The following is a 22,841-nucleotide window of genomic DNA, read 5'->3' as shown; positions in this document are numbered from 1 at the left end:
TAGGTTTACAATAATGAAAATAGCTGGGTGTGGTGGTGCACTCCTTTAATCCCAGCACTCTAGAAGTAGAGGTAAGTGGATCTCTGTGAGGCTAAGGCCAGCCTGGTCTACATAGTAAGTTCCAGGCCAGCTGGGGTTATGTGGGAGACCCTGTCTCAAAACAAAAACAAAATATACAGTAATGAAAATAGCAAATATGACTCATATTTATTCTTAGGATATTGAGAAAGCCTGCTTTCTCAAGCAAGCAAAGCATTTTTACATATGACAAAATTGTGACCTCTGCTAGACATACCTTATAACTGATTCCAACAATATTTCAGTGAAGTTTTGGCATAATATTCATGCTTAATATTTTATTATTAGCCTTTGTTCATGCTGGGAATCAGCATTTCTAGAAGTCTTTGGATTGGGGGGAAAGGGAGAAGGAAGAGGTACCTTCTGCTTGGTGGCTACAGGAGACCTGCTTTGTAACACTCCTATAAGAAGTCATTTAATTCCAATACATACACACTCCAAAGTCATCCAGAGTCACTTTCAGACATAGGCAATTTACATTTATAGACTGGGTCAAGCAAACTGGACAGCTTAAGTGAGCATTGAATGAATAGAACATAAATATGTTGGGGCCAATAAATGGTCATATTTATGGACTGTAGTAAAACCTCTGTCTTTCTCCACTTGGAGAAATCATGCTGACTGGATTGAATACAGTGCTCGTGATGCTGAGCATTGAAACCACAGGAAAGGCAAAATTGAAATTTAACTTGCAGCTTCTGTGGTACCATTTCAGATACGCTTAAGCAGTCAATACCAAATGGTAGAGAGTGGATTACAGGTGCTAAGAAACAAAATATGCAAACAATGTTAAGCAAAATAAACCCAGAAAGTGAGCCACCTCCCTTTAAACCTGTTTACACATTTCCAGAATCTACATGGGACTTCCAACCTCAATCTAATTTTTGAGAAACTACTATCCATGTGTAGCATGATGGGAATTAAACTGGACTCTAATTTTTCAAAAAAGGCAGGGGGCAGGATGTTAACCAGTGGCATGGCACAGAACTCACTGTTGTTTTATTCATTATGAAGGGTCTTGGCTCTGGACCTGGAGGTGAAGCAGGAGGTCTGGGTGGGCCTGATTTACCTGAAAATCCAAGTGTAGTTAAGGTGTGATATAGGTAGTCCCAACTATTCAGTGGGTGGAGTGAAACAAGAGGATTGCTTGGGCTCAGGGGTTGGAGGCCAGGCTGGGCAACATAGTGAGACTCTGCTTTACATGGAAAGGCAATTTGACTTAGAGTCCACCTCCTACATTCAAGACACATGACCCTGCAATTGTTGAGTTCCAGTTCAAGAGCAGATTGCTATGACATGAGCTGGTGTTACAAAATTCCTAGGATAAAGAATTCAGGGGCTGGAGAGATGGTTCAATGGTTAAGAGCACTGGCTGTTCTTACAGAGGACCCAGGTTCAGTTCCCAACACCCACAGAGCATTCAACAACCATCCATAACTCCAGTTCCAGAGGATTCAGAGCCCACTTTGGACCTCTGTGAGCACTGCATCCATGGGTGCACTTACATACATGCAAGCAAAGTACTCATACACATAAAATTTAAAAAATATTTTTAAAAAAAATTATAAGAAAACTTTTAAAAATATTTTTATTTTATGTGTATGAGTGTATTCCCTGTATTATGTAAGTGCACCCATGTATGCAATGCCCTCAGAGGTCAGAAGAGGGCATTGGATCCCCTGGAACTGAAGTTATGGAAGGCTGTAAGCCTACATGTGGGTGCTGGGAATGGAGCCTGGGTCCTCTGCAAGAGCAGCCAGTGATGTTACCCACTAAGCCATCTCTCTAGTCCCCAAAGAAATTTTTATTTAAAAGAAAACTTGAATTCAAATAATACATGAATGCTTAATCTCCATATGTCCTTCATCAATTATGTTAAGTTTTATTGTCAGCTATGGATCCCAGTCAAGTTCCATTTTTTACTCTTGTTTTTCCCTCTAAGAAGTAGGTGGAGGGGCTGGAGAGATGGCTCAGCAGTTAAGAGCTGCTCTTAACTGCTCTTGCAGAGGACCCAGGTTTGGTTCCCAGCACCCACATGGTAACTAACAACCATCTGTAGCTCCAGTTCTAGGAGGTCCGACACTCCCATCAGAGCTCCACAGGCATTGCATGACATAAGTACACTTACATACATGCAGGCAATACACTCATAACATTAAAAGAAAACACTAATAAGAGCTTTAAAAGGAAGTAGATTGAGGACTCTAAGCTTTAATAAATAATAAAATGTCTGACCTACCAAAGTAAGTGAGGAATTGTCTTCTTTCTGACTTACACATAATTTCAAACTTGAGGAAAAGCTGCAGGGATAAGAAGAGCACAAAGGACTCCTGCACCCCGTTCTCCACACTCTCCAGCTGTTAACAGTTGGGGCAGTCTATTTCATGTTCACACTGTGACTGCTCCTTCTGGTAGGGGCTGTCTGGCATGTAGACATAGACTCAAGTGTCCGCATTCCTTGTTGCACATTTGATAGGCTGGAGCCAAAGCCCATTCTCTAGTACTAGTCATTGATTTATGCTTTTTCTCTGTTTTCAACAAATTATTAAACCTAAATCATATGTTTGTTAAAACATGCCACTCCAAGTGCTAAATTGAAGAATAAAATTCCAGGCCTTTCAGAACAGAGGAAAATATATGAAAGTCATAAACTTTTGATTTTCCAGCTTTGGCTCTTGTACTCCATCTCCTGGCTAAAAGAAAACACATGAGACAGTTAAACTGTGCCCAGCAACTGTTACAATTAATCGCATAATGGTCTCCAGGGCACTGCTGCCCATTTAAACAAAGGCCCAGAGAGGATGCTAGAGAAGAGAGAGCTACAGATGGGTAAGAAGAGTCATCTAAGGTTGCAGCCCTCCTCTGTACTCTCACCATGGGGATAATGCTCCACTTACTTTAGGATGCCAGACACAGAAACCAAGACCAGGTTGCCATGTGGTGGGGTCAGAGAGGAAGGAGTGAAAATTGAGGATCAAGCACTGGAAACAGCTCTTGATATTCCAGACCCAGCATGGCTTAATTGATGAGCACTTTATATTTGAATATATTTTATATCCAGTAGTTATCTACTTAGTTTCTAAACATCATCCTGAGTAGTTCTCAGAATTCCAACAGTGGAGTCCAGGCCTTTGGAGCCTGCCCTGGGCTAATCACACTGAAGGACTCCTGTACAAGAGGTGAGGAATCTGCCATGTGAGTACTGTGGTGTTGACAATGTCCACACTGTGAAACTTAGGGGTCTGGAGAGCTGAGGCAACAAGATGTGGAGACAGTCTTTTTTAAAAAAACTTAAAAAAATTTATTGAATTTTTGTCTATTTCCTTCTTAACCACACTTGTCCCTGAGACCAAGAGCCTTTTACGTTTACACATTCACTTCCTGCTTTTACTCTCTTCTCTCCTTTGACTCAAGAAAACTTGCTTATGAGCTTTTCTGGGATTAAAGTACAATGCACTATTATAACTGGTCCTGACCAAAGGCAAAAATGGCAAAAAAGTAGCATCTGCAATTAAACTGCTGTGCCACCTTTGTCTATATCCATCACCTCTCTTTAAATACCACAGGGGATTGTAATGATGCCCAGGGCTCAGCCTGGTTGGCGTGCAATGCTCAAATTCTGCCATTTGCCTTTGGCTTCAAGTTTTGGGGCTGGTTAGAATGATATTTCTGGCATCCCTGAACTTGTACATGATTGATGATCATCTGCTTGCATGCGTTTCCATTGTAACTGGTTATATAACATCAGTATAAAAACATTTGGATTTGTTGATACTGAAATACAGTATTCATTTTCAAATAAAGACAAGTATTCTCATAAAATTCAGAGTAAAAGTTTTCTTTTATGTGTATAGTAGTTGGAATCCTATCAATCAGTTGAAATATGAGTTCATATTTATTATCCCAAGACTGTGGTTAGGGCAGAAGTCATTAATTTTACATAAAAGCAAGCATGTTAGGTTTAGAATATATATCTTTTAAAAAATATTTATTTCATTTTTAAATATGTATGTGTGTGTATTTCAGCATGTGGGTATGGTGCTTGAAGAGGCCAGAGGTGTTAGAGCTCCTGGAGATGGAATTTTAGGTGGTTGTGAGCCACCTGGTGTGGGTGTTGGGAACCAAACTCAGAGCATTATGCTCTTGACTGCTGAGCCATCTCTCCAGTCCCTACATACAAATTCAAATGATAATACAAAGAAGGTTAATAAAAATTCATAGACTGAATCCTAACTCTATGTTTTACAGAATTGTTTGCATGTACTAGCACTCAACATAAAAGTGACATTTCAGAACTGTGTTTATTTCTTTTTAAAATTCTATTTAAGTCATGATCCTCTTAAGGAAAAATACTACTCGGAAATATTTCACGAGAGCTTTAAAATCATCATTGTTGATCTTGTCACTTAGAATTCCTAAATTCTAAGAGGAAAAACTCTCAAAAGCTTCTGCAACAAAACCCATGATAAATCATCTTTGATCCAGACATAATAAAGACAAAAGAGGTAAAGGTGGACTATTTATTTTTAAATGAACTACACTTTGCTTCTATAGCAATCAGAGTTGAAAGTGGGTCTTGCCGATTAGTACATAGGTGGCTGTCATACAAGAGAAATATGGTGGGTGATGATGGAAAAAATTACTTCTGGATATATCAAGTTTTTAACACCTAACTGATAAAAGGTTTTTGTTTTTGTTTTGTTTTGTTTTTTAGTTATGGTCCCTGGAGAGAGGCTCCAGATCCATGTGCACACTAAACACACCACACTCACTGAGCTCTACCCCCCACAAAACTTTAATGATAAAAGCGTGTTAATATGCTAAGTTGGCTACAAATAGCTCTAATTCTCTCCCCCTATGTATTCAGAAACTTTCCAAGATGACCTGGGAGCCATTCCTACCAAGAAGCTGAGCCTGTATCCTCATATTTTGAATTTGTATGGCTTTGTGATTTATTTTAGCTAACATCATGCAATACAAGTGACTGATGTGTGGGTTCTGAGCCCAGTCCTTAAGAGGACTGCATGCTTCCTCTGTCATTCTTCATACCCTCCCATGCCATGAGGGCAAGCTCAGTTCTCTGCTGGAGGATGAGAGATCAATCACATGGAGCCAACAACAGTGTCTCTATATCATAGAGCAGAGCATCCTGCAGCAGCAAGCTGGGCAGCTACCAAGCAACTGGACATAGAGGCAGAGCAGCCCAGTGGAGAAACTGGAATCCAGCCCAGATCAACAGAACCACCCAATGAACCTATAAGACAGTACAGAATACAAGCTCATTATCAAATACCACTGAGAGTTTTCTGGTTACTAGTGACATAGCACTCACTATTGGAGGGCAATAGACAACTGAAGTACTCAGTGATCATTTGTTATAACAGTATCAAATTTATTCCTTTATTCCAAAAATCATGTCATGATGATGTTTGGCTTTGGTCTCGGTAAGTTTAATACTTGGTCATTTATAATTTGGTCAAAGAGTGGATATGGTACATTTCTAAGAAGCAAGAATTATATCCAGTTTGTAATTAAACATACACACACACAACACACACACACCACACACACACACACACACACACACACACACACACACACACACACACACTTGTGATGGTTTGAAACATCCCCGAGTTCAGCTTCAGGTCTATCTCACCCTAGAATTGTGTTCTTTTTTTTATTATTTTTTACAGCTGGAGACAGAACTCAGGACCTGCACATCCTGAGTAACTGGCCTACTGCTGAGCTACCTCGAAGCTTTCAGAAATGTGTCTTGAACCCCTAATCCACTTCCTTTCTCTAACACCGTGCCTGGGATGAGCTCCAGAGAGAACAGAGAAATCCCTCTAGGGTACACAGGTTCTTCTAGGTAGAAAATGAAGGAAGCTGCTTCCACTGAAAACCGATATCTGTTTCTTAAAACTAACTTACTTTTCAGGAAAAATCATTTGGCTAGCAGGAAGTATCATAATCCCATCACATATTGGCACATGGGTACCCAATAAAAGCACATTGAAGGGAAATATGTTATGGGCCTTACTGAAAGGAAATCTGAAAAACCATGCCCTTATAATACAGCGTTTTCCTTACTGTCCAAAACACTATCAGGCACAGGAATAATTCCAAGTCTGAGTCTTCACCTACCACTCCCCTCAGATTCCTCCACCAAACTCTCATTTATAGAGGACAGTCAGGAGGAAAGCAGTGTGTCTGTATGAGAAACAGAGAAAAAGGGTTGTGACTCAGTGGTAGAGTACTTGCCTAGCTTTCAAAGGCCAGGGGTTCTGACTCCAGCACGGCAAAAAGTGCTTTTTCCTCACACACCATTATCTTGTAAGCAAATAGTTCAGTGCAAGCAGTTGGTTAGGTGTATATTAGCAGTGGATTTTTAGGGAGTTTCAGGACCAGCAGCAGCCAGAGCAGATCCCAGGTCTCACTCCAAACCCACTACACCAGAGCTCTGTAATCAGGGTTTAGCAACCTGGTGGAGAGGGGGCTGTTGTTTGTGGGGCAAGGGAGGCAGGTAATACTGGAAATAGAAGCAAGGGCCTCTGCATGCTAAGCACACATTTCATACATCCTCCACTGAGCACGGCCCCAATCTTCAGCGGGGTGTGTGTGTGTGTGTGTGTGTGTGTGTGTGTGTGTGTGTTGAGGCAGGGTTCCGTGGTATAGCCTAGGCTGACCTAGAACTCACACCATAGTCCAGGCTATCCTCAATCCTCTTGCCTCAGCCTTCCAAGTGCTGAGATTACAGATGTGAGCCACCACACCCAGCTGCAATGCATTTTTTCCCCACTTTTTCCAAGATATGATCCCACACAGAGTTGGGAGGTCAGAGAAAAGCTCCTTGCTTCAGATTTACTTGTCTACTTCATTCACATTCAAGTTACGTCCTGGTCTCAGACCAAAAAGGCACTTGCCTCTCCAGATCTTTGTGCCACAGGTTCCTGAAGTTGGGTTTCCTTGTTTCTGGCTCAGTTTGTTCAAAATCAAAGCAGGGAGGGGAGAGGAGGCATAGAGCAGAAGGTAGTGATCTACGAGCTCAATTGCCTGTGGCCCCATTGCTCTCCTCAGGTCTTGCTGGAGGCCCCGCCTGCCCCTTCAGAGCTGTGGTCAGACCACCTTGTGCATATGTCACGGGCAAATATTTCCAAGAAAATGTTTCGCCTCCATTTGTGAAGTTGATTAGTGGCTTTAAAATCCCTGAAGAGTGTCTACCAATAGCTGGACTTGCTATTATAAAACGGGACAAGAAAAGAGTGTGAGAGAGGGCAGAGGGCTGTGTGTTATGTAGTGGAAGAAAGCTAAATTTTCCCCCCTCAAAGTTGGGGAGTGACACACACAGGAGAAGAAACATGCAGGTAGGTGTGGTACCATTTTACTTCCCATGTTACAGTCTGTGGTTGTTATTCAAATAGATTTCAAAGCTCCTGAAATCAATATTAAGAGATTAAGTTAAGGGGCTGGAGAGATGGCCCAGCAGTTCAGAGCACTGGCTGCTCTTAAAAGAGGACCAGGGTTTGGTTCCCAGTACACGGTGGCCAGCTGTTCGTAACTCCAGTTCCAGGGGATCTGATGCCCTCTTCTGGCCTCAATGGCATTACATGCACATGGTGCACTTGCAGGCAAAACACTCATATACAAAATAAAAATAGTTTTTAAAAGAAATTAAGCTTTCACGCATTTGTGAGATGGTGGAGGCTGAGGATGGAGTTAGACCTTGCGGAAGGCAGGCTTGTTGCTGACTTCTGGGCCTGGGTCATGTGTCTTGTTTTCAGGAACACAGAGTAGATGAAACAGTAGATGAAATTAAGAGCACCTGGTAGAATAGCTGTGGCAGATTCTGATAATCAGCTGGATATACACATATGTGCATACACATAAACACATATACATGCATTCACTACACACATTTATTTCAAAATAATAAATTCTGTGCTGGATAGCTTCAGTTGTCAATGTACTGGGGAAGACAGAACCTCAATTGTGGAATTTCCTGTCAGATTGGCGTGTGAGCATGTCTGTGAGGCATTGTCTTGATTGCTGAGTGATTTGGGAAGCCCCAGCCCACCATAGGCAGTGCTACCCCTGGGCAGGTGGTCCTGCGTTGTATAAGAAGGCTGAGCACAGGCCAGAGGAGCAAATCAGTGGGCAGAATTCCTCCATGGTCTCTGCTTCAGCTTCTGCCTCAAGCTTCCTGACCTGCTTAAGTTCCTGCCTCGACTTCCCTCAGTGATGGACTGTCATTTGGAAGAGTAAGATGCAATAAACTCTTTCCTCCCCAAGTCGGTTTTGGTCACAGCAATAAAGTAGGATACATCCTTAGTTAACCTTACCGTAAGAAAAAGAACAGGCAGAGCTCATCCAATCAGCTTAAAGAGAATATCAGCAGCAGGCTCAGCAACTCTGCTGGTTATTGGGCCAGTTCATTTGCCTTCAGTGGTAGTTTGAATGAGAATGTCCCCCATAGGCTCCAAGTATTTGGACATTTTGTCCCCAGTTGGCGGTGCTATTTTGGGAGGTCTTAGGTGTGGCCATGCTGGAGGAAGCACATCACTGGGGGGTGGGCTTTGAACGTTCTTAAGTCTTGCCCGATTTCTAGTTTCTTTCTGCTTCTTGTGCCTGTTTAAAGATATGGTTGCTCAGCTTTCTACTCTGGCCACCTCTGCCACTGTGTCTCCCCTACCACTATGGACGCTATCTAACCCTCTGGAACTATAAGCACAAATGAACTCTTCCTTTTATAGGTTCCCTTGGTCAGTGTTTTTAATGCAGCAATAGAAAGTAACTAAGACAGAAGTCTTCCTTGTCAACCAGAGTACACTCAAAATAAAGAGCTAGCTGACCAAGTATGTACCTGGAGAGACTGGACAATTTCATACTTGAGCCTGAAAAGTTCTGCTGTGCTCTGTGCAGTAACCCAACAGCTCTGCAACGGACCATCACCACATTTGGGTCCCTCAATACTATTCAAATTCCTGAGCACTTGATGGCTCAGGTTAGCTCATCATTCACTAACTTTTCTAGAGAAAAGAAGCTATATCACAGGGTTAGAGCAGAAGTCACAATTCAAGGGCACAGTATTCCTCTCAGCAAAGGGCCTCTTGGCAACAAAGCTGTTGCATGCTGTCATCAGGTTCTTTATATTTCTAGCACCAACCCCCAGAACTGGCTCACCCTCAAAAAGACCTTGGAGAATAGTCAGACTTCTGGCAGAGTCTGTAGATTGTTTAGTAATGTCTGGAGCAAACTAAAGGGCTTAGAAAATGCGATGGCGCCTCGAGAGTCAGCAACAAGAAACTCCTGGAAAACTGAGTTCTCCAAGCCATTCTGTCACCGGTTCCCTCTCCATTGAGAAGCTACTACCAGTAGCTTTCTCTGCAGCTTATCACACATCCACGAGCTGGGTGGTGGCATTTTGCCAAATCATCATGTATTCTGGGTCTGACCAGTCAGCCTGGTTCCTTTCCTGCCTAATTTTGAACTCCAGAAAAGAAATCATCAGATTATGTTATTTTGTAAAAGAAAGAGGCTGTTGATGCCAAGGTGACTCATTTCATTCTAACTTAACTCATCTGCACACTAGAAACACTATCTTAGTTGGACAGACCTTGACCAGCTTTCATGGTTTCTTAGATTGGCTTGTTACTACAAGTATGTAAACACTGAGTTCTTTTTTAAATGTTTTTATTACATTTTAATTAATCTATGGTGTGTATGTGCATGTCACTCTGTGTGTGTGTGTGTGTGTGTGTGTGTGTGTGTGTTTTAGAGGACAGCTTGCAGAAGTCAATTCTCTCCTGCCACCATGTGGGTCCCAGGAATCAAACACAGGCTGTCAGCCTTGGCAGCACATGGTTTTACCTTCTGAGATATCCTGCTGGCCTAAACACCGAATTTTAAAAGTAAAGTATTTACAGAGGCTGAAGAGATGGCTCGGCGGTTAAGAGTGCTGCTATTCTTGTAGAAGACCTGGGTTCAATTCTTAACACCCACATGGCAGCTAACAAATATCCATAACTCTAGTTCCAGGGGCTCCAACACCCTCTTCTGGTTTCCACAGCCACTGCACAGGTATACTTACATACATGCAGACATAACACTCATCCACATAAAAATTAATTAAAAAAATAAAAGTAAAGTATTTCCAAGCTCAGAGTGTGTTCATGTGTTCTAAAGCTAATAAAATTTCCCTTACTTTTTCAATAATTGTTTACATGCTTCCCTGCTGTGGACTTCCTTGGATCACTTTCTTCTAGTAATCCAAAATGACTAGTCTATTCAATCAGTATAAAGCACAGTTCACACAAATAATTAACCTTGCCAATACAGTGGGGTTTTTTTCCTTACCAAAATGTGAATTAGTCATCTTTCCATTATTGACATTACCAAATATTTTAACCTACATGTCATGTCTACATTTTTCTTCATTTGAAAGAAATTAAACTCCTGCAAATTTTGCCTTTATTCCTTTCTGTGGATGCTATTAAAGTATCTGATGATCCCTTCAAATAAAACTTTATTGTTTCAGGGAAGTTGTAGCTGCTAATATTCTATAGACCTTCATGCTTTAAAGCATGAAGTACCATTGTTGACTAAGAGCAAAAGGCCGGCATGTTGGAAACCACAGACCATCCAAGGATTGGTTCATCTGTGTAAATGGAAGCTGAGCTTGGCATCCTGGCTCTTAACTAGGGATGAAGCCAATATCCTGCCACCACAGGCACAGCATTCTATACTTCCAAAGGTACAATGCAGTGACATCTTACTGAACAGGCTGTGTTCAACACTTGTGCCTTTGAGTGTTTACTGAAACGTCACAAAAACCTATTGATATTCTCAAAGCCAAGTTTCTCTGCAGGAGAGAAGTGGGATTTATAATTCTTTTTAATATATATTTTATTATTTTTATGTGTATGTGTGTATTGCCTACATGTAGGTAAGTGCACCCATGTTGTGCAATGCCCACGGAGGACAGAAGAGGCTGTCGGATCCCCTGGAACTGGAATTACAGACAGTTATTAGCTGCCATATGGGTGATGGGATTCGAACCCAGGTCTTCTGCAAGAACAGCCTGTGTTCTTAACCACTGAGTCATCTCTCCAGTCCCTTATAATTCTTTCAAGTCTCTAGGATAAGAGTTTAGCTGCCTTCCAGGTGCTGAAGCTATCATGCCTCTTAACTGCCTATGTTACTGGAAAAACTTTTGGGAAAACATCACGCAACTTCACTAAAATTCTTTGAACAGCATCTGAAAAGAACCTCATATTTTCTTATGCCCCTAGATGCCACTGAAGATTATTATAAAGTGGTGGGTGGATAAAAACAACTGAAAGAGACTCTCAAACATCTTCAGCTGCAAGGACCTTTGTAGTTTCTTTTTTGAGGACTCAACACACTGTATTATACATTATTAAAATATAATTTACCCTAACCAATATGATAATGATATGTAAAACATTCTTTTGTATTAATAGTGCTTATACCCTGTCCATTAAAAGCATAATGGCTGGGCTCAGAGATGGCTCAGTGGATAAAGCATTTACTTGCCACCCAAGCCCTTAGAACTGTAGCTCAGATCCCCAGAATCCACAAAAAAACTGGCAGGCATGGTGGCCACCTCTAATCCCAGAGCTTGGAAGCAGAGACAGGAGATCCCTGTAGCAAGCTGGTTAGTTAGATGAGCTGGGACTGGTGAACTCTGGGTTCAAGTGAGAGACCCTGCCTCAGTAAATTAAGTGGAGAGTGACTGGGGAAGACACCTGACAACACGCTCACATGTGTGTGCCTACTCATACACATGCAGAAAAAGCAAAATGGCCATTAAAAAATATTCTTAATACACACCAACAAAGCAAAAACAATAAAAATATAACAGAATCTGTGATGGATGAAAAAAACACAAATTTCTCTCATGGAATGGAAGATGATATACTTGCATGCTTTTATGTCTCCCTTTTAGCAACAAACTTTTCGGCACGCAGTACATATAGTGTACATGAGCAATAGAAGATATGTGCTTACAAAATGGAATCTCTTGTGCTGAAAATCTTATGAAAACCCCATATATCAATATAATGTATATAGCACTATTCCATGTTTACAATAAAGCTATATATTTTATGTAAACTTAGATTTACAAATTCAACACACTGCTAATCAATATTTAAGATGAATATTTTGAGGACTATGACAATTGCATTTAAAAATTTGTATGGAAGATTAAACAGCCAAGAATCAGAAAGATATATATGCTTTGTTTTGTTTTGATTTTTGCTAGGGTGCTGAAAACCCTGCAAGAGACTAATGTATGTGGGAACTTGACATATGGCAGACGTGGCATTACAGAGCAATGAGGAAATAGTGCTAGGATAACTGATTATCTAAGATGAAAATGAAATAAACCATGGTCACTGTCTTACACCAAACTCAAGAATGGATTCTACATGCTTGTTGTAATGACAGAGGAATTAGTGAGCTCAGAGTCACTGGGCAGGGAAAGCTTCATTTTGGGTCATAAATGGGACATTTCAAAATATAGATTGACGGCTGGGGAGATGGCTCAGTGGGTAAAATGCTTCCTATGTAAACATGAGGCCCTGAGCTCCTTCTGGATACCCAACACCATATTTAAAAAGCCGGCCTGGGCAACTCGGCACAAGCTTGTAATCCTAGCAGTATTAAAGCTGATACAGGAGGATCTCCAGGGCATGCTTGCCAGCCCATCTAGCCAATTAGAGAGCTCTAGGTTCAGTGAGAGATACTCTCAAAAAAATAAGGTGGAGGGGCTGGAGAGATGGCTCAGCCGTTAAGAACACTAGTTGGTCTTGCAGAAGATCTGGGTTCGAATCCCAGCACCCACATGGCAGCTAACAGCCATCCCTAACTCCAGTGCCAGGGGATCGGACACAGGTGCACTTACATGCAGACATAACGCTCACACACATAAAATAAAAATAATAAATAGAATGTTTTTTTTTAAAGGTGGAGGCGGGACATGGAGGGAGGAGGTGTTGGAGGGACACTGGGAGGGGTGGAAATAATGCAAATTGACTCCTGTATGAAACTCTCAAATATAAAAAAAAAATAAGGTGGAGATCCAGAAGAAGACTCCTGAAGTCTACCCCGGTCTACACACACACACACACACACACACACACACACCATACGTACACGCGCACATGCACACCTTACAAATGCAAAAGCCAGCTTCTCAGATTTTCCAGGGTTCGCTGGCTATTCCCTCCGCCTCTCCCATTTTTCCTAGCTACAGATGCACCTACAAGTCTTTACGATCCTGGTAAGAAGCAGAACTCAACTCCTCGGAATTCGCCAGCCTCTGCTGACATCTTTCAGACTGCCGACTCTGGTTCTCTCAATCCCTGCCTGACCACCACCAACGGCAGTCCCGGACCAGGAAATCTCCCAGTGCCCGAATTTCTGAAAAAAACACGGAACACCACCCGATACACACGTTCTGAGGGTGGTTGACAGCTCAGAGGTTCACTTCAGACCAGACTGGGGAAGCGGGTGGCGACGCCGCCGCGCCCGCTCTGCGGCCAGGTTGAGACGTCATCCGACTGCGCCGAACAAGAGGCTGTGAATGAGCTGCGGGGAGGCGGCTACAGCCTAGCGGCCGGGTGCTGATCATGCCTGACAGGGGGTGCCGTCCTGGCCCAAGGCCGCTGGGCCTGAGATGAAGGAAACGAGGCCGATGCAAAGTCTGGAGGGCGCGGGGGCCAAGCGGTCAGTCAGCACGCAGACAGGCAGCATGACCGGTGAGTGCCGCCGCCCGCCGGGGCCCGGTGCTTCCTTCCTGCCTTACCGCGTGTGGCTCCGCCTTGAGGAACCTGCGTCTCCCGACGGGCCGCGGTTTCTCCTGACGGACCCTAGGCGTCTCCGGACGGGCCCGGGCGTCACCCGACCTGTCCTGGGCGTCTCTGGACGGGCCCCGGGCGTCACCCGACGGACACTGGTCGTCATCCGACGGGCCCTGGGCGTCTCTGCGTGGGCTGTCACCGGACGGGCCCTGGGCGTCACCCGGCGGGCCGTGGTTTCTCCTGAGTGACCCGGGCGCCCCTTCTTCCCTCACGTCGCCCACGGGCCCTGGTGTTGCTGTCCCGCCAGGCGCGCGTCTTGCTCTGCGGCTCCTGCCTGAAAGGTCGTACGCGCCCTGCACTCTGGGTCTCAGGCATTAGACTTGGCATCTCCAGAGCTGAAGAGCCTGAAAATCGCTCCAAATCGTGCTTTTGCATTGATTTCTAAATTAACCACAATGCTGCCTTCCTTCCCTCCATTTCGCTTCCTGACGAAGGTCACGTTCTGACCATTGCCCTCGCAGCAACGCCTCATAATACAAAGAGTACAGGTGCCAGGACTTGCCCCAGCTTTCTTTGCATCGTTTCCATGGCTACGGGTATCAGTTGTACTATTTTATCTTTGGGGTGAGGTAAGGGAAAAAAGGGGGAGCCCCACATTGGAAAGAGCCACAGAAGGACACTGCAAGTGAAATAAAGCCTTGAGTCCCTTATGCTCTGTCCCCTGCTGAGGCTGCAACTTAAAAGCGGCTTTGAACTTCACTCGCCTTGACATCACTAGTAAAATTCTGAAGTGCTTGCCCTCTCTTTTGTAGGTCAAATACCAAGACTTTCTAAAGTCAACCTTTTCACTGTGCTCAGTCTCTGGATGGAGCTCTTCCCTGGAGTAGAAGCCCAAGGGCAAAAATCTCAGGTAAAATTTGTTTTTATAGATAGTTTTTACCCTTAGAAAAGCTGTAGTCTCAAATTTGATTTCATCGCTCCATTTGTGGTCCACTTAAAGTCAAAGTTAGCAAATCTTAAGATTTGAGAATTATCTTCCTGGCTTCCTGTGTGTGGCACTAATAAGTCAGAGTATAATAGCAGCAGTTCTCTTAGCGTCTGCCAAGTTTATCAGGTGTTAATGGGGTTTCGCCAATTAGATGATTGTCTATTCCACATAATTTATCACCCACTTACATACTGTTAATGCTTTGTAGTTTCCTTCTCTCTCCCAAGGAACTGTAAATTGCTTGAAGATAGAGACCATGTCTTATCTTAGTATCTTCTCTAAGATCTACCATTAGAATAATGGTATCTTTTAATGTTGGTTGGTTTCCCTTAAAGTCTCCTTTTTTGACCTTGAGAGGTGATCAAAGCAGGCTAGGAATGCATAGTAAGAATATCATAAAAAGCAGTATATTGGAAGTATGTGCATCTTATAACTTTTTCTTTTAGCCTTGGCAACAAAGTGCTGATTAATCATTTTCCACCTTGCTTAAAGAGGTTCTCACCATTGTGGTTATGTGATTGTGGAAATTTGAAGTGTTGTCATTAATTTTCTATAAGACCAATGTCATATTATAGAAGTAGTGTTAGGTTAAGTTAAGCATTTAAGAGGTTTTTGAAAATATTTGACAGCGGGTAGGGAATGGCTTCTCCCTAGCCTAACAGTATCACTTAACCTTTTGATTCTTGCAATCTTTTTAAAGCATAAGATATTCTTAGTCATATAAAGTTGTATTCTGCATTAGCAGAATAGTGTATTTTTTTATAGTCAACCTGATAATTCTAAGCTGAAAGGTTGCTTTAGATTTTTTCCAGAAAGACTGTATTTGTAAATCTTTAAATCTTCACAAATTTAGGAGGCCATTCATGAAATTCTTTTTTTCTTTTTTTTTTCTTTTTTTTTCTTTTTTTTTTAAATTGTGGATGCTTGCTTTGCTGTGCCTGAGGTGGTGTAGTTGGTACTCAAGGTCATTTAAATAATTAAGATATAATTAGGTGGAGGAGCCAAGGACCAAGTATGGAGCGGAGATGCTCAGGAGGCTGAGAACCAGTCTTTCCATGAGGCAGTAAAGGAAGGGTTCACAGTGACAGTTGGTGGCGCAGGAAGAATGAGAAGGTATTTGCCCAGTCAGGAGACCCTGTATGGACAAGCTCAGAAGAGTGAAAACTTATGGACCTTGTACCCAAGGATGAGGTTGGGCAGAAGGATAAGACCAGAAATAAACCTGGAAAAAGAGCTAAGAATCATACAGTAAAAACATTCTGTTGCCTTGAAAGAAGCTTAGATTTATACTGCTGGTATTGGGACTACGTTTAGGAATTCTGGGAAGGAAGTGAGCTTCCTCACTTGTTGAGTGTTTTCTTACCAAATTCCTGAGTGAAATATTTTATAAATAGTAAAGCATTATTTTAAGTGTTATACATTATTTTTCCCTATTTCTCTGTTTCTCATCACCCACCCCCTCACCCCAGCCCATTTTATTAATGTCTTTGAGAAAGCTCTTCATTACTTTCATGAGTTTTTAACTTCATTTATTTTATCTACATGTTAGTGGGCTAACTTCTTATGAAAATAGAAGATTCTCATACTGATGGGGGATTGAGTTTTTCTGTAGATAGAATTTGTCTTGAGCTATGTTAGAAACAAATATTTAGAGATTTAAGACTGTTTCCGTAATTTTTTTCTTTTCACATTCAGTACTGAAATTAAGTTCTTTTGACAGACAAGCACAAGTTAGTGAAGCATGATGTGTAAGTTTCTGTTAGGAAAGAAGTCATTGGCCAACTAATTACTTCAGTTTGTTTGCAAATAATCCACACCCTACTGTTTCCCCTGTGTGACCCAAGAAGATAAGGCTTTTAGTTAGCATTTTGGTTAAAATGGTTCCAAGTAAATTTCAGGATTATTAAACTTCTTTAGTGGCAGGTTTTATACAACTTTTTGTTGTTGTTTGTTTTTGAGACAGGGTCTCACTATTGTAAGCTCCAGCTGACCTGGAACTCACAAAGATCCCCCTGCCTCTGCCTCCCAAGTGCTGGGATTAAAGGTGTGGGACACCATGCCCAGCCCAAGATTTTATACACTTTATGTCTTGTTTAACAAAGGATCGTGTTTATGTTTCCATGCTCCCTCCCCAACCCTGAGTTGGTGAGCCTATTTTGCTGGCATTTTTGTCCTTCATCTGACAGATACCAAGGAAGTTTTTAAAGTGAAAGAAATTGGTTTTATTTTAAATATTTTATTTGAAATCTTGTTTTGGAATCTGACTCATACCTATATTAATTTAAGGCTTTTCAATTACAACTTAAACAAGGCATAGAAATGAGAACAAAGGACAACAAAATAAATCTTGTTTTCTAAAAGCCAGCCAACCTGGAAAGAGACTTAGACATAGGAAGGGTTACAACTTAGCTATTCCATCCCTTCCATCTGCTGTCCTCCGTGTCAGTGTCTTCTCAGCTGGGCTGCACACCCATGTCTCCCAGAACCGCAGCTGTCAAGCCACAGCTTCATCTAGGCTTCCTTGTTTTCCTTAGCTACGGCCTTGGGACCCACAGGCACCAGACTCAGACACCCTCAAGGTTACTCTAGTAGTAATGCTAGCTTAGGAACTTGACTTTCATTTTTAGCATTGTTTATATGGAAAATATAAACACTAAGAAAGCAAATGTACCATATATTTAAGCCATCCTTATCTGTAGGTTATCACTCACTCGTGTATCAAATTCATTAAAGCAGAGGTGCGTAGTAACTTCGTTAGTTTCGATGTCACCGCCATTGCAAAGAAGCAAAACCAATGGGAGGAGTGGAAGGAACACACAGAATGAAAGGGGGTGCATTGTAGTTCATTTTTGTCTTTTTGTGCAAATATTAGTATTGAAACTGAAGATAATCCAGTATGCCCACAGCATAAAGGAATTGTATTGTTTATGCTTTTCTGTTTGGGTTCTCTCTGTACTGGTTAATATACTTAAATAATTTTCAGGTAATTGTGGTCATAATAAGAACACAATTTTGTATTTGACATTTTGTACTATAGAGTTTGTATCAATAATTTTTAAGTATGCAGTAGGAGTGCACATGAAATTGACATAAATATGTTGCTAGTGTATTTAAGGAATAAATTCCTTAAAATGATACTCCAGTGTAGTTGAACATAGTCTTTTTTTCAGGTTATACATTATTTTTGTTAGATTTAAATTTACAGAAATGAGAAACAATAAAAGATGAACGGCATCAAAATAAAAATGAAACAGTGGAAAATAGTTAAATATGTAGAAATGTACAGAACTAGACTTCTACAACTCTTTCAGTAGCATATGTTTGGAAGTGAATTTGAACAACAGTTCCTGACAGAATATAGTCAGGGATTAAAAATACCTCACAAATGAACACAGTCTTCATAAGATTAAGATCAGTTAAGAGAAAGAAAAAGCTAAAGTAATAAAACTGTTTCACTTTAATTCTTTTTTTCTGCTTTTACTATACAAAGTAAATCACAGAAGCTCCAAGATGCAATTTGGCATGTAGCTGTAGTGAAAATGCTGCTTTTGGCACTTTTACCAGCTTTTTGTCTCTTCAAACATATTTTTGTGAGTCACGTAGTAATATATGTTCATTATTTATAAAATGTACAGAAGCAAAAAAAAAAAAATCCTCACAGTTCTATGACCTAGAGACTGCTGACATTTTTATGTTGTTTTCTTAATCTTTTTTTTTTCTTTTATATATTCGAGATGCTCTAATTCTGAGTCTCTTTTCACTAAATATAAGAAAACACATATGCTATCCAGACATTGTTCAGCTAAAAACTAAGAATTTTTAAGCGTCCAAAACTAAGTAAGTGAGAAGAATCTTATGGTTGGGGAGGGAGGCAACTAGTAAAAATTTTGAAATAGAAGTTGAGCACTGTGAAGGTGGATGATGTTTAAAAGTTTTCTACTGCTTCGTACTTTATTGTAGTTTAATTTAGTATATCTAAATTATGGGACTATTGAAGAAGGAGACTTTCTTCCCTTGTTTTTCTCCACACATCCCTTGTAATTCCTCTCTTAGCTCTACCCATTATAGTGTTAGTTGTCTTATTTTATGCTGTAGGACCTTCCTGTGCTACCAACACAGTGTAGCATCACAGCTAAAACAGTGGATCCAGGCCTGTATCTGGCTTACCTTTTTATTAGCTATGTGACCAGGACTGTGTTGTTTAATCTCTCCCAGCCACAATTTTCCTTATTTGTAAAATTGAAGTCATAACTGCTTTATAAAATTGTGAGGGTTAAATGAAAGATTTCAACTCCATTCATGGTTCACACTTAGGAGACATTAGATGCTGCTTTTAATCGCTTCCTTAATTATCCCTAGTGCAGTCACCCCACCTCCACCTTTTCACTATCAGCCCATTACTTTCTCTAGTTCTTACTCTGCTTGAAAAGAAACTTCTTGCCCAGGACTTTGGGTTTTCCTATAAACTTCTGCTTGGAAGTTGTTCCCTTTTCTGGAAGATAGCATTTGTTTCAGGAGTAAATTAAGAATTCACCAACATTCCCATTCCTACTTTAAAATTTGCCCCAATGTGCTCTCTCACCTACTTTGAACTCAAGGAATTCTATAGCACTGTGTCTTGGTCATTCGCCTGCCTGTGTTGGTAAGTCATAAGGTCTGTGAGCAGCTGTGTCTGGCTGGCACCTAACAAGGGATCAGCAAGTACTTGAACTAATAAGTCAGAGACTGGCCTCTGTTTCAAAACTTCCTATTTACTTTACTTTTCACTTTTAGAGGAGGCTTATGGACATACTATGTTATTTTTTTAATTGCTGCTAGAACAGATTATAACAAAATTAATGACTTAAAAAAGAACTTATTGTCATGGAGTTCTGGAAGTCAAGCAACCAAACTAAAACCAAAATATGAACAGGGCTAATTTACTTGTGAAGGCTCTAGGAGAAAATGTATTTCTTTGCCTTTTACAGCTTCTGAAATCTGCGTTCTTTGGTTTATGGGCCCTTTCTGACTTCAAAGCCAAAGTAGCTTATTGAGTCTTCTTTGTGTTGTAGCTCTCTGACTCCCCTGTAGCCCTCTTTTGCTTATAGTGGCCCTTGTGGCAACATGGAGTCCACTGGATACTTCAGAACAAGTTTCCATATCAAAGAGAGATAATGCACAGCTTTTTAAGTCCATCTGTGAAATTAATTCCCTTTTACTGTGTAATATAGCATAGCTGGAGAGACTGGGTCAAAGAGGTCTTTGGAGGTCCATTGTTCTGCCCACCAAAAACCTTATGTAATGCTTTTGCCACATAATTATGTGTCTCCTGGACTCCACTTACCTTAGTCCACTTTACTCCTTCAGAGCCACTGCCAATCTTTGGAGTTTTCCATTGCTTAAAACTGTTCCAATTCTGAGATCTCAGAATACAATTCCAATCTGCTAAAGGCCTTCTTAATGTGAGATGTAGTGTGATGGATCCTGAGCAAAATCAGAAGTCAATGCCGAGCTTCATCAAAGGAAAGTGGTCCAAAGACAGGAAACCAGTCCTTAAATATGAAACTATGGAATTCATCCTATTAATCATTTTCCCTCTTAATCTGATTTTAATTAGAAAAATGAAGAAGAAATTCATGGACCGTTAGGAGATAATGAAGAGTTGGCCAAAGTATCTGCTGACAAAAAACAGGTGAATTTTTATGAATTGTTTAAAAAAGATATACAAGCTCACGATGACACAGGGAAAGAATTGGGATAAAGTTGTACAAGAGACCCTCCTATTCAAGTCCCTCATTCCCACTTCCAGTGGAGTTTCTCAGATTCTCCTTTTAAAAATCTCTTGTGTACTGACAAACTTACATGGCTTTCCTATTTGAGAAGTCCAAATGGGATTATTCCATAGTGTGCTCCTACTTCTTGTTTAAATTTCAAATGTAACTCTTGATACCTAATACTGATTCACTCTATGTTATGCAATGCCCTTACATAGTTCCTTTACATGTCTGCATATCTTGGTGATTATGTCAAGAATGCAAGGCCTAGTTGCTTTTTATCTAGGTTATTTCTCAGTTGTGTTTCAGCAAGCTAACTCAACAATCGAGGGCTGAGGTAATATCCCCCTCTAGGGCAAAGAACATACTGGCTCACTGTTTCCCTTAAGATACCAGGATCCTGGCTTGGTGTTCCTCTCCTGTTAGCACACCCCACTGTGGGTCCAAGCAACCGTGTAGTCCCGACTGCATTACCTCCCATGGGTCTGGAGGGCAAGGAACCATCACAAACATGCTGTTCATACTGCTGTGCTATGAATAATAAAGTCCTTTGTCTCTGACTCAGGAGTTTCATGTCTTCTGCTAGAATCCCAGAAACACTAACAGGTAAACATACTAGTTGATAAGTAAGGTGAAATCAAAGATCAGTCCTGAAATATAAATGTTGTTCTTTGTAATATTGCCTGCTATTTCCTATCTGAGTTTTCCATCCAGAGATTACAGTTCATTGTGTATAGAGAATAATAAGCATGTGTATTTTGAAGAGTTACCTTTCTGATTCCTCAGTTCATTCTGATGAAGTTTCCTGATTAGTTCTAAGAGTGAGTCTCTAAAATGCCTAATGCAAATATAGAAATAATTTGCCTCAGAAGGTTTAGATGTTTTCAGTAGAAAAACAAAGAAGAAAAATAGTAAATGGCCACTAAAGTAAATATACTGAGTCATATGCAAAAAGACTGTCTGCTTCCACTCTGTGATTAAGATTCCATAGGCAACCTGCCCTGAGTTAGCGAAATGGAGGCAGAACCAGAACAGAGGTTACCTGAAAGAGCCAGTCTTCTGGGAGGGCCAGAAAGTGCAATTCCCAAACTGGAGTGTAACTTAGACTTGTTTTAAGTTTGGGCTGTAAAGTTCCATCTGAAATTTGGTATTTTTGGCCTTGGCTAGAAGCAGAATGAATAAAGGTTAAGAAAAAGGAGTCTATTCAAAAACAGTAATTAAACTCAACCTGAAAGAATGTTCTAATAAGGAATAAGTTCACAGTGTGCTTCCTGTGAACAGGAACAATGTCATAGATAGTCTTTAGTGTTTGAGGTTTCTGGCTTATTTCTCTTTGTTGACATGAAGCTGTCACTCGGTTCAGTGGCAGCCACTTCCACTGGCCATGTTGGTTCAGTTTAGCAGTATGGGCTCTGGTGCCAGATCTTTTGATAAGACTTTGTTGGTTGCTTTCCAAAGTGACAGGAATTCAGGAATGTATTCAGGAATGTACATTTCTAAAATACTTTGGAGAAGAGAGGGGAAGGTTCACACATTCAAGGTCAATTTGAAGTGCATTTAAGGCTGATGAGATGGCTCACCAGGTAAAGACATTTGCCACCAAGTCTGATGGCCTGAGTTCAATCCCTGAAATCCATATGGTAGAAGGAGACACCAACTCCCATAGCCTGTCTTCTAACCTCCCAGGTGTGTGCCATGAAATATCCCACCATTAAATAGCTAAATGTAAAAGACCACTATAAAATTTTCATTTAAATATTTTTTTATAAAATTTCTTTTTAGTATAGAAGATGGTTAACTGACTCAAAAGGGGAAATTCAGTGAAATCTGTTTCTTTTTAGGTTTTTCACAAAGCATACTACATAATTTGAAGTATTTGTACCCATAATTGAACTAAAATTGGACTATTTTCATTCACAGAGTTTTTATCTGATCCTTAAAGTGATTTCAGATCATCTTTTTAAAGTGTTCCACTGGGGGATGAGTGGAAGGTTAAATCTCTTTGCATGGGGGTTGAGAATAAAGGATATTTATAAGCCAGGACACTTTAGGTTAAAAATAACAGAAAGCCTTCTCTCAGAGAGGTCCATTAGAACTTTTATATAGTGAGAGAGCTCCAACTACATTAGACTGTCATAGTAGAGAAATGTACATCCAGTATTGAGAAGGATTTTGAGAATAATCACTTAGTCAATA

At 40.9% G+C, this 22,841-nt stretch overlaps 1 protein-coding gene across 4 annotated transcripts in view; it reads left to right on the top strand.

Moving 5' to 3' along the window:
- The first annotated feature begins 13,309 nt into the window (after window positions 1-13,309).
- The window catches only part of Cdadc1 (cytidine and dCMP deaminase domain containing 1), a 46,075-nt gene continuing 36,543 nt past the window's right edge, over window positions 13,310-22,841 (top strand). The window contains exons 1-3 of one of the 4 annotated variants that reach the window (XM_008824985.3): window positions 13,310-13,862; window positions 14,717-14,814; window positions 20,489-20,563. In XM_008824985.3, coding sequence (XP_008823207.1) covers window positions 13,781-13,862; window positions 14,717-14,814; window positions 20,489-20,563 — 255 coding nt within the window. In that variant the 5' untranslated portion in view covers window positions 13,310-13,780. The other 3 variants (XM_008824987.3, XM_029559568.1, XM_017796086.2) reach the window with 3 other exon arrangements.

This window comes from Nannospalax galili, unplaced genomic scaffold (genome assembly GCF_000622305.1).
Source record: "Nannospalax galili isolate Female #2095 unplaced genomic scaffold, S.galili_v1.0 scaffold488, whole genome shotgun sequence".
NCBI classification, from domain to species: Eukaryota; Metazoa; Chordata; class Mammalia; order Rodentia; family Spalacidae; genus Nannospalax; species Nannospalax galili.
The sequence above is the reverse complement of the archived record's forward strand: the minus strand, read 5'-3'. Positions and strand labels throughout refer to the sequence as shown.